This window comes from Sminthopsis crassicaudata, chromosome 3 (assembly GCF_048593235.1).
Source record: "Sminthopsis crassicaudata isolate SCR6 chromosome 3, ASM4859323v1, whole genome shotgun sequence".
Lineage (NCBI taxonomy): Eukaryota > Metazoa > Chordata > Mammalia > Dasyuromorphia > Dasyuridae > Sminthopsis > Sminthopsis crassicaudata.
Window position 1 is genome coordinate 360,804 of NC_133619.1, and position 16,031 is coordinate 376,834.

A 16,031-nucleotide genomic window follows, 5' to 3' on the forward strand; every position below is an offset into this window, starting at 1 on the left:
TTGGCTCCTCCCCTCCCATCTCTGGGTAGCCGCTTCCCGGATTTGCGGAACCTTCTCAGAACCTGCAGTCCGCCAAGATCCCCGCGTCTATTTCCGGGGATCCTCGTGATGTCGCCCTTATGGAGCCGGGACAGGCAGAACCTGCTATGGAAGGAAGCCTTCGCGCTTTTGGTTTCGGTCTCCCTCTGGACGGGGCTCTGAGGGGGAGGGGAAAAGGGCGAAAAGGTTGCGGACCACCGTTCCCAGCATGCACCGGACCCATTTACGCACGCGCAGTCCGTGATAGGACTATCCCGGTATGATCGGTGGGGAGGGAGGCCCGGAGGCGGAAGCGGCGGATTCGGGCTCCCTACGGGGCTCCTAGGGAGCCGGGCCTTTATGGAGGAGACGGTGCAGGGACGACGCGCATTTCACAAGCGTCCTCGGGGCCCGGTCTGGAAGGAGACGTACCGGCAGGTGAGTCCTCGGCCCGGGTACTTTGCCCTTCCAGTCAGGCCCCTTGCTCCCCTTTCTCCCCATCCCGAGCCCCGCCCCTTCCTGCCGCCGCTCCTTGGGACCGCCCTGCACTTAGGCGTAGTTGGTGGAACCGTGGCGGGTCTAAACCTGGGAAAACCGTTGGGAACCTCTCCCAGGACCTCTCCCAGCTGGCCTGGGCGGGGAGGGGGGGAGGAGGGCAGACTGACCGGGGAGGGGGGGAGGAGGGGGGGGCAGACTGACCGGGGAGGGGGGGGGTGTGGGGGGGCAGACTGACCGGGGAGGGATGTGGAGGGGGGGGCAGACTGACCGGGGAGGGGTGTGGGGGGGCAGACTGACCGGGGAGGGATGTGGAGGGGGGGGCAGACTGACCGGGGAGGGGGGGTGTGGGGGGGCAGACTGACCGGGGAGGGGGGGTGTGGGGGGGGGCAGACTGACCGGGGAGGGATGTGGAGGGGGGGGCAGACTGACCGGGGAGGGGGGGGTGTGGGGGGGCAGACTGACCGGGGAGGGGGGGTGTGTGGGGGGGCAGACTGACCGGGGAGGGGGGTGTGGGGGGGCAGACTGACCGGGGAGGGGGGGGTGTGGGGGGGCAGACTGACCGGGGAGGGATGTGGAGGGGGGGGCAGACTGACCGGGGAGGGGGGGTGTGGGGGGGCAGACTGACCGGGGAGGGGGGGGTGTGTGGGGGGGCAGACTGACCGGGGAGGGATGTGGAGGGGGGGGCAGACTGACCGGGGAGGGGTGTGGGGGGGCAGACTGACCGGGGAGGGATGTGGAGGGGGGGGCAGACTGACCGGGGAGGGGGGGTGTGGGGGGGCAGACTGACCGGGGAGGGGGGGTGTGTGGGGGGGCAGACTGACCGGGGAGGGATGTGGAGGGGGGGGCAGACTGACCGGGGAGGGGGGGTGTGGGGGGGCAGACTGACCGGGGAGGGGGGGTGTGTGGGGGGGCAGACTGACCGGGGAGGGGGGTGTGGGGGGGCAGACTGACCGGGGAGGGGGGGGTGTGGGGGGGCAGACTGACCGGGGAGGGATGTGGAGGGGGGGGCAGACTGACCGGGGAGGGGGGGTGTGGGGGGGCAGACTGACCGGGGAGGGGGGGTGTGTGGGGGGGCAGACTGACCGGGGAGGGGGGGTGTGTGGGGGGGCAGACTGACCGGGGAGGGATGTGGAGGGGGGGGCAGACTGACCGGGGAGGGATGTGGAGGGGGGGGCAGACTGACCGGGGAGGGGGGGTGTGGGGGGGCAGACTGACCGGGGAGGGGGGGTGTGGGGGGGCAGACTGACCGGGGAGGGGGGGTGTGTGGGGGGGCAGACTGACCGGGGAGGGATGTGGAGGGGGGGCAGACTGACCGGGGAGGGGGGGGTGTGGGGGGGCAGACTGACCGGGGAGGGATGTGGAGGGGGGGGCAGACTGACCGGGGAGGGGGGGGGTTTGTGGGGGGGCAGACTGACCGGGGAGGGGGGTGTGTGGGGGGGCAGACTGACCGGGGAGGGGGGGTGTGGGGGGGCAGACTGACCGGGGAGGGGGGGTGTGGGGGGGCAGACTGACCAGGGAGGGGGGGGTGTGGGGGGGCAGACTGACCGGGGAGGGGGGGGTGTGGGGGGGCAGACTGACCGGGGAGGGGGGGGTGTGGGGGGGCAGACTGACCGGGGAGGGGGGGGTGTGGGGGGGCAGACTGACCGGGGAGGGGTGTGGGGGGGCAGACTGACCGGGGAGGGATGTGGAGGGGGGGGCAGACTGACCGGGGAGGGATGTGGAGGGGGGGGCAGACTGACCGGGGAGGGATGTGGAGGGGGGGGCAGACTGACCGGGGAGGGGGGGTGTGGGGGGGCAGACTGACCGGGGAGGGGTGTGTGGGGGGGCAGACTGACCGGGGAGGGGGGGTGTGGGGGGGCAGACTGACCGGGGAGGGGGGGGTGTGGGGGGGCAGACTGACCGGGGAGGGATGTGGAGGGGGGGGCAGACTGACCGGGGAGGGGGGGTGTGTGGGGGGGCAGACTGACCGGGGAGGGGGGGGTGTGGGGGGGCAGACTGACCGGGGAGGGGGGGGGTGTGTGGGGGGGCAGACTGACCGGGGAGGGGGGGTGTGTGGGGGGGCAGACTGACCGGGGAGGGGTGTGGAGGGGGGGCAGACTGACCGGGGAGGGGGGGTGTGGGGGGGCAGACTGACCGGGGGGAGGGATGTGGGGGGGCAGACTGACCGGGGGGAGGGATGTGGAGGGGGGGGCAGACTGACTGGGGAGGGGGGGTGTGGGGGGGGGCAGACTGACGGGGGGGGGTGTGTGTGGGGGGGCAGACTGACTGGGGAGGGGGTGTGGGGGGGGGCAGACTGACCGGGGAGGGGGGGGGCAGACTGACCGGGGAGGGGGGGTGTGGGGGGGCAGACTGACCGGGGAGGGGGGGTGTGGGGGGGCAGACTGACCGGGGAGGGGGGGGTGTGGAGGGGCAGACTGACCGGGGAGGGGTGTGGGGGGGGGGCAGACTGACCGGGGAGGGGGGGTGTGTGGAGGGGGGGCAGACTGACCGGGGAGGGGGTGTGTGGGGGGGCAGACTGACCGGGGAGGGGGGGGTGTGGGGGGGCAGACTGACCAGGGGGGGGCAGACTGACGGGGGGGGGTGTGGGGGGGCAGACTGACCGGGGAGGGGTGTGGAGGGGGGGCAGACTGACCGGGGAGGGGGGGTGTGGGGGGGCAGACTGACCGGGGGGAGGGATGTGGGGGGGCAGACTGACCGGGGGGAGGGATGTGGAGGGGGGGGCAGACTGACGGGGGGGGTGTGGGGGGGCAGAGTGACCGGGGAGGGGGGGGTGTGGGGGGGGCAGACTGACCGGGGGGGGGGTGTGTGGAGGGGGGGGCAGACTGACCGGGGAGGGGGTGTGTGTGGGGGCAGACTGACCGGGGGGGGGGGTGTGTGGAGGGGGGGGCAGACTGACCGGGGAGGGGGGGTGTGTGGGGGGGCAGACTGACCGGGGAGGGATGTGGAGGGGGGGGGCAGACTGACTGGGGAGGGGGGGTGTGGGGGGGCAGACTGACCGGGGAGGGGGGGTGTGTGGGGGGGCAGACTGACGGGGGAGGGATGTGGAGGGGGGGGGCAGACTGACCGGGGAGGGGGGGTGTGTGGGGGGGCAGACTGACCGGGGGGGGATGTGGAGGGGGGGGCAGACTGACTGGGGAGGGGGGGTGTGGGGGGGCAGACTGACCGGGGAGGGGGTGTGTGTGGGGGGGCAGACTGACCGGGGAGGGATGTGGAGGGGGGGGGCAGACTGACGGGGGGGGGGTGTGGAGGGGGGGGCAGACTGACCGGGGAGGGGGAGTGTGGGGGGGCAGACTGACCGGGGAGGGGGAGTGTGGGGGGGGCAGACTGACCGGGGAGGGATGTGGAGGGGGGGGGCAGACTGACCGGGGAGGGGTGTGGAGGGGGGGGCAGACTGACCGGGGAGGGGGTGTGTGTGGGGGGGCAGACTGACCGGGGAGGGGGAGTGTGGGGGGGCAGACTGACCGGGGAGGGATGTGGAGGGGGGCTGACTGACCGGGGAGGGGGGGTGTGTGGGGGGGCAGACTGACCGGGGAGGGGGAGTGTGGGGGGGCAGACTGACCGGGGAGGGGGAGTGTGGGGGGGCAGACTGACCGGGGAGGGATGTGGAGGGGGGCTGACTGACCGGAGCCGGCCGGGGTCAGACCGGACTGTGTTTTGGCTTTTAGGGAGTAGAGAGGCTTGACCACCTTTGACTGTGATTCCACATGTAGCTCATTCCCCCCCCTCCTCCTGGGCACTCTGGGAGCAGCCATGGCTGGGCTGTAGGAGTTCGCCCCCCCTTTGGATCATGAAGTTAGGACAGCCCCCCCATGTGGTCGGGAGGCGCACAGGTCTTGGGCAGCTCCCCCGTTTAGGGACTTGGGGTTCTTGGACGGGCCTCTTCCTCCTGCCTCCTTTTTTCCTTTTCCAGGCTGTGCCGCTCGGTTAGCCCACTCCCTTGCCTTGTGTCTTTGGATTTAATCCAATTGTTAGTTGGTTTGTCGTAAATGAGTTTAGTTTTCTATTTGTTCACCTTCTTTGGAGACTTTTGTTTTTCCTACGCCTAAGTAAATATCTCCAAAGAACTCTTTTCCTTTGCTTCCTTCTCACTGTTTCCTTTCTCCTTCAATCTAAGTGTATTCTGAGTTTTATTTTCGAAAGATGCTTTATCTTTATCGTCCCTGGTCAGAGCCCTTCCTCCTCCCGGTCTCTGTGCCCCACTCTTACAAATGTCCTTCCGTGAAGGACAAACCAGCTCCCTGGAAGGAGCGTTGTATGGGAAGGGTTATCTCTGCCTCCTCCCCCGGAGGCCAGGCCATCTGGCCCCTTCCCACAGTTCCCCTTGGTTCTCCCACTTTGGGGGCTCGGGGCCACCACTCGGCAACGGTTTCCGATTTTAAGCTCATCCCTCTCTTTCCTGCCAGCGATGCCTTCAGAGAATGAAGAGCAGCCGGGCCCGGCTCCTGGACAAGTATCGCCGAGTGGGAGGGGTCCACTGTGGCCTCATGGCCCAGGAGGTGATGGAGACAGAGTGGCTGGCTCTGCGGTCCGCACACGGGAGCCTGGAGGCCCAGAGGCGCAGCGAGAGTTTTGCACAGGTCTGTCTGGCCGTGTTGGGGAGCGAGGGGAGCGAGGGCATCTCCCGGCCTTCGGGAGATTTGGGCTGCTTTCCAGGGCTGAGGGCCCGGAGCTCAGGTGCCTTTCTTTGGGGCAGCAGGGGCTGGGAAAAGGCTGTCCTGAGGCTTCTCCCTCCCTCCCGCTCCCTCCAGGGTGGAAGCCCAAGAGCCGTAACCACGCGCTAGGCTGCGGGTGGGGAGCCTTTGGAGAACAGTACCAACCCAGGGGCTTCCTCTGCTCTGTAGGTGGCGGATCCCGCGGAACTCGAGGTCTTGGAAGAAATTCAGCAGGAGCTGATGAGTCAAGGTAACTGGAAGCGGCGGAGAGGGGAGAACGGGGGGGAGGGGGGCTTTGGATGCTCAGCCTCCCTGGAGACGAGCTAGCCACAGACCTGCCCTGTGTGCCCACAGCTCCCCCCGTGCCTCAGTGTTCTTCCGTCACCAGCCTAGGCTTCATGAGCCTTGGGTCCTAGGACAGACCTGGCCGGCAGTCTTGGGCAGATCCCTCCTCTCTGAGAATCTGTGGCCAGACTCTCCCTGGAGTGATAAATGTGGATTACAAATGAGGAAACTGAGTCTGGGGCTAGAAGTTACCCCACATCCATGTGTTGTCTGGGGGCGGAGCAGACTTTGTACCACCATCCTATATGCGGGGGCTTTTCAAAGGGCCAGAGCCAGGAAACCTTGGGTTCAGATCTTGTGACCCTGGGCAAGCCCCTTCAGTTTCCTCATCTATAAAGTGGGGATAACAGTGGCTGCCACCCTGTAGGACTGGCGAACAGCTCTCTAATGAGATTCCATCCCAGTATTAAGAAGAATACGGACATCCAGCGTTTGGCAGACTCGGATGCTTCACCCGTGCTCGTCCACGTGTTCTAGGATTCCCTCACAGCCCTCGGGCCAGCTGTGGGATGGGGTGTGACTTCAAGGAGCACCGTCCTTGGCACTCTCCTAACTGTCCTGTGTTTTTATGAATCTCCCCTTTCTGTGTCTGTGTGTGTAAGAACGGGGCGGGGGGGGGGGGGAAGAATACACACACACACACACACACACACACACACATACACACACACACACACATACACCCTCTGCCGTTCTGTGTAATGCTCATCTTCTGTTCTTGCCCTGTGGACCTTTGATGTAGGAAAAGGTCCAGGCAGCAAAGGGTGTGGGCAGTGTCTTAGTGGGATCCAGCCTGTTTTCTTCTTCAAACCTGAACCCAGCTCATGGTCCCAGAAGTGCATGTGATGGTGCAGTCCAGCTCCTTAGGATGCCCTTCAAGTGCAGGATGAAACTTGTTCCATAGCCACTCTTGATCCATTTGGTCTTCCTTGTGTGGATGGAAAATCTGAACTCCTTCAAGCAACTCCGGATCTCTTCCAGGTTCTATAATACCTTGGAGCTTCGTGCAACCCTCCCAGGGCCGTCAGCACACAGGAACATCTCTGGATCCCTGGGAAGCCATTCTTCTTTGACCTGCACCGAGAGCTGGATGGTGATAAGCACCTTTGAGGAGAGTTCTCTTCCCCTTTTTGCCCTTCATGGGCGGGGGGGAAGGGTGTCAAGAGGCAGATTTGTTTCCTTGTTCCTTCATCCAAGAAGTCCTGAGTGATCTGGGGGTGCGGCTGGGAGTACCTTGGTACGAGAGCCATTGAGCAAGCCCAGGTGAGCTTGTTTTTACTCCATCTCTCAGGTCACTGTGAGAGATAGAAGTCATCTGTCGTGGACCGGCGCTTTGCCGAAGCCTCTGACCCATGCCTTCGGTCACTTGGCTCCAGATGACAGCTTTCCATGCTCTTCCTCGCTCTCTCGTGTCCAGGTCTGCTTCACACCGGGTGTATCCTGCTGCAAGAATCTGCTCTTAGACCCACCTTTGCCCCATTTGGGCAGTGAAGAGTGATTAGGCTCCAACAGCCCTGGGTGCAGAAAGCAGGGTTTTCTCCATCTTTTCCTTTGTTTTTTGTGCTTGAGCTCCCACGGGATGATCTCACTAACCCGCTTCACAAGCTGACACTCCTCAGAGTCCCTAACTGATAAGTAGTCAAAGGAGAGGAACAAGCAGTTCTTGAGAGAAGAGACCCACGCTTCGAGCAGCCACGTGAAGAAATGCCCCCGCTCACTCAGAGGGATGTAAATGAAAGCAAGCAGTAAAGGAGAATGGCTAATGCTGAAGAATTGTGGGGAAACGGGCCTACACACACTCCCACACACTCACTCACAGATACAGAAATGAGCAGAATCAGGATAAACAGCCTTTGGCATTCTGACGGATACAGTGCTTAGCCAGGTTCCTGTGAGAGGATTGGAGATCCAGCAAGCCCCCCGCTCAAGATGTAGGATATGATCTGACAGTGGGGTATATGAGAAGGATTTGGGGGCACCCTATCCCACTAAAGTGTTCTGATGAGTTTGTCTGGTTCAGTTTGCCAGAAGCACTCTGGGCTGTTTTCCTCAGTTCTGGCCGAGTTCACTAGCTGCCAACATCCACGGTTCGGGTTTTGAAGGACATTTTCATTTGGGTCTTGGGTGTTTGCTGTGTGGCCTTCCTAGTCTCATCTTGCACTCAAAGTCTGTGTCCTCGCTAGCAATGATGCTCTTCTGGGTTTGGCATGGGACGTCCTGACAAATGCCTCGGGCGGGAGACCTTGGGAAGTTTCTGCTGTGGTTTCCTCTCTAGCCAGGCCTGGGCCAGCAGGATGTTGGCTTGCTCATCTGTAGCAGTGTTAGGGGTCCAGGAAACAGTCCCTTTCCCTAATGCAGATCATCTAGTATGATGCACGGAACCGGACTTGCCGTGACTTATCCAGCCAGCCAGGGTGGTTCAAATGCCAAATAAATCCCTGTGCTGCCCTGCTGCTTGGCTTGGGGCTTCTGGGATGGCCAAGTGATCTCAGTCCCACCTTAGAGAAGCCCCTGGACTGCCTTTAAAGTGGCTGCCTTCAGCCTTTCCCTTCCATCCCTTCAAGTAGTCTTCTCAACTGACTCTGTTCACCTGCTCCACCTGCCTTGCTGTTACAATTGTTCCACTTCCCGGTTCTAGTCGTCCTCCCGTCCCATCCTCTCCTGCCCCCAGGATGACATGGTTTTGCAGGGTCTCTCCCCAGCCTCTTGGCAGCCTCCTTTCCCCGCAGCTGCCTTGTGAAGTGGAACTTTCTACCTGTTCATCCCCACAAATCAGCAAGGCAAAGACACTGGCCAAGGTTCCTGGCCCTACTTCATGTGTCAGGAGCATTTCGGTGATCAGACAAGCCGTTTGGGGAGGTCGACTAGGGACACGATCCCATTCTATAAAAACTCCCATACAGTTAGATGTGATCCACTTTGCTATCCTTGAGACTACATTGCCATGGCCTCGTACAGAGCCCGGTATTGGCACTGTTCTTGGTGATGGCAATAGCCTTTCTCTTGGCAAGAACTCAATTACAGGAAAATCAACCTTTTCAGACCAGTAAAATACTATTAAGAACGTTCTGTCATGTGATTTATGACAGAAGAACTAGCTGGCTTCAGTGGCTGTCAGAAAACCTAAAAAACCAAGTTGTCTTAATGCCGAACACCAAATACAGCTAATTAGTTGAATTTGATTATTTTTAACATTTCAGTTGTCTCCAAATTAATAATTTAGGCTCCACGCCTTGTGCCTGGTTGGCGTTTTGCGCTTCTGCATTCCCCCCTTAACCATCAGCACAGAAAGCTTTCTGTGACCAGGACAGTGTCGGAGCTTTCCCTTCCCTTGCAGAACAGGCCTTCATTGAGGAGTATGAGAGGGGTCTGCAGTTTGATGACACGTGTCTCTGGGCCCTGCTGGAGGGGCTTCAGGCGGATGGGGTCATCTGCCCCGTGTGTTCCAGGTAAGAGCTTGCCTGGGGAGGGCAGCAGGCTTGGGCCTGGCCCTTAAGCGGCTGCAAGGCTTCTGAAAGTGGCTCTGTTTCCAGGCACAATCTGAGTGTGGTGAGAGGCAGGGTCCTGTGTCAGTGTGGTCTCCACCTCTTCTCCCAGGTGAGCCTCTCCCTCCAAGTCACTAGTGAGGGTTGGAGAGATTGTGGGTCAGTACCTAAAAGTCCCCTCTCCCCCACGGCAAGGGATCTCTGCGGGAGGGAGGGCTTTCTTGACCACTTCCTTCTCAGGCTCCAGAACTGACAGAGCAGACCTTCCGAGCCCTCTTAGAGGAAAGTGTGAACAGACACAGCGAGACATGTGCCCACAGGCCTGAGTTTTCTGTCACCAGTGGAACAGAAGAAAGTGCCAATCTCTTCCTGAGCTGTGCGGTACGCACCCTAAATGTGCCTTCCGGGGAGCCCTCTGACCCTGATCCCTTCATTGTGAGATGAACCCAAAGGGAAGCAAGGCCAGGACAGCCTAGAGCTGGAGTTTGTAGTGGACCACCAGCTGACCCACACTGACAAGTTCTGAGCGTCAGGACCTCAGGTTGAGGCCTTGAGTCTCCCCCACCCCCTAAATCAGGGAGGTTTCTTAGGACAGGGCGGCACCCCTGGATGATGCTGACTAGATAGGCAGGCTAGGCGCTCCCCCCTCCCACTCTCCCCCAGTCTAGGTGCAGGGCCAGCCGCAGGCCCTTCTAACCCCAGATTCTTCTTCGTGGACAGGCTTGCGATACTCTGACCGTGCTGCTCTGACTGCCTTTCTCCCGAGCCAAGGGCGCGGTTCTGTGGACAATGCTACTCATTGGTTTATTCCTAGGTGTGGGGAGGGCGCTGAGGAGCTGGGCTGAAGTGGCCACAGGAGGGTCCCAGCGGTTTTATTTCTCATTTTGTGGGGATGTACGAAAATGCCAGCAGAGCAAGGAAATAAAAGTGGGTTAGGAAACATAATTTATGTCTGACAATATTTTACCAAACTTTCTCCATGATAAGCTTCTGGGGAACTGTTCTCTCTGGGTCCGCAGTAGGCTTTCCCTACTGACACTTGACAAACCCTTTCAGATCCTCCAGGAAGTTGATGTATTCCTGGTGTTCTAAAGCCGTGCTGAGCTCGATCAGTTCGTCCGCAAATGTATTGTCCACCCCTCGGTCAGCCAGGAAGTCCATCAAGTGGTCGTACAGGGCCTGGAAGGAGAGAACTGTTGGCCCGCGGCTCCTTCTGCAAGGGGTCACGGCCCGACTCTGCACACACTGAGCTTGGGACCTGGAGCAGAACCTCCCTGCCTTGGCCCATGTTCTCAGCCGGGGGGCTCAGATCTAAACAGAAAGATACCGGGGGACGTGACGCCAAGGGCTTTCCCAAGGAGGAGCCACCTACCCAGTCCAGGGAGTCCGTGTTCAGTGTGTAGTTTGTGTCCTTCCAGTCCGATTCGCTGGTGGGCTGAAAGCTAACCTCCCGGATGGAGAAAATGTCACTCTCCTCCTCCTCTTCCTGTCCGACCTAATGTGTGCAGAACAGAACGAGACCTGAGCCGTCAATTCACTGACCTCTGAGCCTCGCCTTCCCCACCATGACATGGGGCCAGTATCGCCAGCCGGCCCCTGGTGACTGCAGTGTTTCCCTCCCACCCTATAGCCCGCAGAGGTGCCCACGGCCACTACCTCGTCCTCGGGATAGTGGCAGTCCAACACAAGCGCCTTCTGGGTATCGTTCTTCACAACTTCCACCACAAAGTTCGGGGTTGACGTAAGTTCAGGCTGCACCCAAAGAAAAGCCAGCCAGGGTTTTAGAGAGCAAGGTCCCGGCCCCTCCAAAGCATAACTTCCAATAGGGCTCCCCATCTCCTGCCCACACCGTGGATCCCTGGAAGTATGTTCCCCCGGACTGGGGCTCAGCCACCTCCAGGAAGCCCACCGATGTTTCAGAAGCTGGGGGCCTCTTTTCCCAACTAAGCTACATGGCTCCATTTTGGGGAGCTCTGCTCCCAGCCCACCTCTGCCCAGCGTGCGGCTCCCACGGCCCCTTAAGGCCTATGCCTGGAGCTCCAGGCAGAGCTCACCTCTTGTTCTTCTTGGCCTTTCTGCCCCTCTGATGGTTCGTCATCAAATGTGGGTGGGATACTGTTGTTAATGTTGAAGGTGACTGTGATCCTGGAGCAGGAAAAGGAGAACAAGGGAGTGGGGGGGGGGGGGGGAAGGTGAGGTCAGAAGGGATGCGGCTGCATGAAGGACCTCTAGGGCCCCACTCCCACCCCCAGGGCTGTCGTGCTTCTAGGAGTTCCTCTTTGGCCACTTTTCTCCGTAACTCCCCTCAGAGACACCCCTAGAGAACCATCTGAGAAACAGCAAGGTCCCGGCCCAGCCCCTCCCTGGTCCCCAGCAGCCCGACTCACTTCTCGCCAGCTAATTTCCGGGTCAGCTTGGCTTCTGTGCCTTGCACAGCCAGTTCCCAATCCCCCGACATCTTGGGGAGGGATTTGTGCTTCTGGATCTTCCTCTCCTCTTTGATCTCATCCGTCAGGAATTCCGCAAAGGCCTTGTCCCCTGAAACACCAATATGGGGGCACGCTCCTTTCAGAACTCTCATGGGCCTGGGGTGGGGGGGCGCCCCGCCAGCCTTGCCTAAAAACTCACCCGGGGGCCTGGGACCACCCTACAAAATTTTGCATCAGGGATGCCAGGTCCCCTCCCCCTCTAACACAGGGGGCTGGGTTCCCCCTTCACAGCAGCTGTGAAGATGAATCGGGACCTAAGGCAGCCAGGATCAAGTGGCAGACGAGGAGCAGAGGTCCCCAAAGACTCCTTCCTGACCCAAACACCCAAATCAGGGACAAGATGAAAAAGTCCCTGGGCTGGAGGGGCGTCCCATGAGATGGGGGCACCCAGAGGGACACAGGTGTGAGGCAGCTGTTATGGCGTGATGAGGGGGGGGACCCCCCAAGGCAGACAGTGAAAGGAATTGTGGGAAATAGACTGAAATCAGTCCCTGTAAGGGCCCTTTAAATGGGCGGACACAGTGCATCGGGAGATTGAGTGGTCCAGAAGTAATTTCTGTGGATATTAGGACTGCTTTGTAGGTGGGATCCTGTCCATGATGAGATAGCTTCGTAATGGGTGACTCTCTCGCTGATTGGCTGTGTGTGTGACCTCACAGGCCCTATGTAAGCCCACTGCAGGCAGCAAGCGCTCTCTTTAACCTGGCGTTCTTCACCTTGGCTCCCCAGCCTGGGTGGCCAAGCCAAGATGGGTAGCCAAAAGAGGTAAGGATTTTGGTAGTGAACACATGGGTCTTCTGACCAGGTGTTCACTCGGGAACCAACAAGTCAGGGCATCAGTCAGGGCATGATGTGAGTAGGTATAATAAAGGCTTTTAAGATTACACGTGGCTGTTCTTGAGCGCACTACCGGTTATTAAGCTATAGATTCAAGAGATTGTGGCCAGAGACCTTAGAAGGCCTCGGAGGAGGCGAGCCGGGTAGAGTTCACACTGCAGAGGTCAGTAGTCAAAGGTGCTCTGGTGGGTCTAGGACAGACTAGTAATTGTAACTGCCAGGAGAGCACGCTACAAGTCCCTTTGTGCAATCTGGGTCCAGTGCAGATAGAGGGGAGCTGCAAAGACCCATATCGCAGGTCAAAAGGATTTCTCTCTCTGCACTAATGCTGGGGGGGAGGGGGAGCAGCAGAGGACATAGCCAGTTTTTTTTTAACTGTTAACACTGAGGACCCGGACCAGGACCATTATTGGCTGTTTTGCCATGTGACCCATTTCCTTTGGGTCCCAGTCTGGGGAGGGAGGCTTTTATAAAGTCATCCACATCACAAGGGGGGAGGAGAGCAGCTGGCGGCCTCATTTAAGAGAGGGGGAAAGGCAGACTTTGGTTGGTCAGGGGGCTCAGCCCTAATGCACGGGTGCCCCCGGACAAAAGTCCCTCTGCACCTGGAGAGGGGCCCTTAAGGAATAGGCTTCTTCCTCCCTCCCTCCCCTGTTCTTTACCCCATGGGGGGATCCGCCTTCCAGAAAGGTGCCCCTCGGTCTCTTGGGGGGGGCAGGGCAGGAGTCTTTACCATTTTTCTTATTCAGTGGGAATCCCTGACTTCTGCATGCTGAAGTTCTCTCTCTCACGCGCGCGCGCATGCACGCGCGCGGTCACAGTGTAACAAAACAAACTGCGAACATAACAATGTATCGGGATGCGCAGGGGAAAGCGGCCCCCAGGAGGGGTTTCCCCAACGTTTCGCTGCCAGAGTCCATTTACGAAAGGGGCTCAGTCTCCTTTCTGTCGCCTTCGTGCCGCCCCCCAATCCCAAAGGCAGAAGGGGCCGCGAGGAAAGCCCCGGGGGCGGGCCGCTCCAGTGCTCTGGGTCCAAACACCCGAGGGAGCCAAGCCTCGGAAGCCGGCCGAGTGCGCCGTGGACCGACTGGGATGGGCGAGAAGCGGGGGAGGGGGTGGACTGCGGGAAGCGCCGAGAACCCCCGCGGAGCAGGAGCTGGAACTCGCAGGGGGCGGGGCCACGTGGCTCCCCCCGGGTTGCCTGCCCCCTCCGCCCCGGGCGCACGCTTACCTTCGGTGTGGAGCCCGCCGCACGTGCACGAGCACAGGCCGGGCGCGCGGCGCAGCGGCTGCAGGAGGCTGGGGCGCACGGGCCCCGGCTGGCCGTGGATTCCTCCCCCCAGGAGGCCTCCGAAGGCGCGGGTGGCGGCGGTCACGGCGGGGCGCAGGGCCCGAGCCGCGGGGCGCAGCAGCAGGGGAAGCAACAGCGGGGCCATGACCGAGACACGCGGAGGGGGTGGGAGCGACGAAGAAGACCGGAAAGACAGCGGAGGGCGCGAGGCACTTTGGGAAATGTCCGGGCCGGAAGGGCACGAGGTCGCCCCGCCTCGGAACTTCCTGCGTCCCCTCGGAGGGTCAGAGCGTCCTGCGCTTGCGCGGAAGGGGCCCGCGCAATGATTGGACGTTACCGATGAAGTCACTTCCGGCTCTAAAACGGGGATTGCCCGGAATTCCCCGGAGGGCGGAGGAGCGGAGCGGGGTTCCCGGGTCTTCCCGGCCCCGCGCAGCCACGCATGCGCAGAGCTGGTGTACTTCCCTCCTGCGCTTCCCCCGCCCGTTTTCTGCTAGCGCTTCAGGGGTGCTTTTCTGCGAGCCTCCTCCGGAGGAGGCCGGCCCCGCTTCGGACGGTTTCCTTTCCGCGCCCGCCCGCCCGCCCTCCCTCGCCGGCTCTGCCCCTGAGAGCGAGCGCCCGGGTTACGTTGTTTCCCAGCTGCTCCGAGGTTACTTTGTATCCCAGCCTTTCCCGTGCCCGAGGCTACTTTGTGTCCCGCCCGAGGCTACTTTGTTTCCCGGCGGGCCGAGGCGGGACCCGCTCGCCCCGGTGCCCAGAGCAGCCTTAGGGGCCGCGGTTCGTCCTTTGGCTCTCAGCAAGGAAGGGAAGGGGGGAGGGAGAGGATTTGGATGTAAAAACAAAAGCTGCACGCGACTCCCGGCGAGCTCGCTGGGTAAAAGTAATAAAGCAGCAGAAATACCCGGGGACGTGTCCTCCCACGCACGCCGGGCAGCGCCGTGGCCCTCGTTACAGGTGAGGAAACTGAGGTAGCCGAGGGAATCCCGGGAGTGTCTGCGGCCCTCGCGCCCCGATTTCACCCCCCCCCCCATAGATCCCACAGGCGCGGGGTGATTGGAACAAGATTAAGGACCAAGAAAGGCTTCCGAAGGCTTCTAGCTGGGACTCGAGGCAGGAGACGGGGCAGAGGAAGGGCTTCCCAGTGCCCAGGCCTGGGAGATGGAGCAGGGGCCCAGGGCAGGTGATGTAGGGCTCTGAGCCCCAAAGGGAGGCGCTTCCAGGGAGCCCCGGACTCTACTAGAAGTGGGGGGGGCACAGTCAAACCCGCTGCGCTTTAGGAAAGCTGGCCGAGGGGAGGGTGGCCCCGAGGGACAGATGCCCTCCCCAAACTGGAACTTCCTGCGGCAGGGCAGGGGGCCACGAGGGCCCGCACAACAAAGACCGGTTTCCTGGGGAGGTCATGACTGGAGAGTGCTCAGTGTGGGCCCCTGAGGAGGAGCTCTCGGGGACAGAAGGACAAGCGCCCGGAGGCTCTCGGGGCTGAGACAGATTCGTCCCATCGGCCACAAACCTTTGGAGTGGGGAGATTCAGAGGCAGAGGAGGAGGCGGGAGCTCAGGCTCTCAGAACCAAGGAGAGAGAGGCTCTAAGAAAGCTAGTGGGGCCCCAAGCGAAGGAAACAATGAAGGATCTGGACTTTAACCCCCCGCTGCACTTGTGGTGATTACTGAACTGAACGAAGGCTGCTCCCAGAGGCCCCAAGAAAACCCCAACAGAGAACATTGCATTTTAGAGAGAACATTAACTGGACGTGTGGCTCGAGATGGCCCGGAGGAAGCTGGGATGTGAAGGTGGAGGGCGGCAGGGGCCGGGCCAGGCGAGGGGAGGTCAGCACAGAGACGCTCATTCGACGGATGGGGCAGCTGAGGGCAGACAGCGAGGACAGAGGGGACGGGGGCACCCAGGGTCAGCAGGCGCGGCCCGGAGGGAGCGGTGCCGGGAAAACCCGGCATCCAGACGGGACCGATGGAGCGAGCTCGAGGAGAGGACGCTGGGATTCACCTGGACTCTCGGTCACTTTGGAGACAGCGGTTTTGGGCGCCCCAGACTAGAAGCACTTTTGTGGGCACCTGTTCTCCAAGTTTAGCTACAACAGGCACACGACGGCTAGGGTGATGGTTAGCAGGGGCAGCAGGGATGGAGCCGGAGAGGCTGAAGTCAGAGTGGGGATCACGAGGGAGACCCTCAGGATGGAGGGGGACTGGGCTAGGTCGGGGCCAGACCCGTTCACCACGGGGGAAGGGGAGGACGGGGCGGGGGATTGGGGGGGTAAGTGGAGAGGCACAGAACTGCCAAGCAGCGGGAGGGCCCGGGGAGGTTGCAGGGGCAGCAGGGGGGGCAGCGTCCAGCTGCACAGGTGGCGGGACCAAGGTGATGGGCGAGAGCAGCAGCTGCCAGGGACCACGGAGTCTGGGGAA

The 16,031-nt window shown here is 61.7% G+C and overlaps 2 protein-coding genes across 2 annotated transcripts; one reads left to right on the forward strand and one right to left on the reverse strand.

Annotated features, from left to right (window-relative positions):
* The first annotated feature begins 38 nt into the window (after positions 1-38).
* RPAIN (RPA interacting protein) lies at positions 39-9,943 on the forward strand. The gene is made up of 7 exons (XM_074297706.1): positions 39-456; positions 4,920-5,093; positions 5,358-5,418; positions 8,851-8,962; positions 9,047-9,110; positions 9,239-9,379; positions 9,719-9,943. The coding sequence occupies exons 1-7, from the start codon at positions 379-381 to the stop codon at positions 9,746-9,748; spliced, it is 660 nt and encodes a 219-aa protein (XP_074153807.1). The 5' UTR covers positions 39-378; the 3' UTR covers positions 9,749-9,943.
* Positions 9,841-13,853, reverse strand: C1QBP (complement C1q binding protein). The gene is made up of 6 exons (XM_074297704.1): positions 13,556-13,853; positions 11,386-11,536; positions 11,053-11,143; positions 10,655-10,750; positions 10,371-10,493; positions 9,841-10,177 (listed from the first exon to the last, which is right to left on the reverse strand). Exons 1-6 carry the CDS (start codon positions 13,758-13,760, stop codon positions 10,028-10,030), a joined length of 816 nt encoding a protein of 271 aa, XP_074153805.1. The 5' UTR covers positions 13,761-13,853; the 3' UTR covers positions 9,841-10,027.
* Between the last annotated feature and the right edge of the window lie 2,178 nt (positions 13,854-16,031).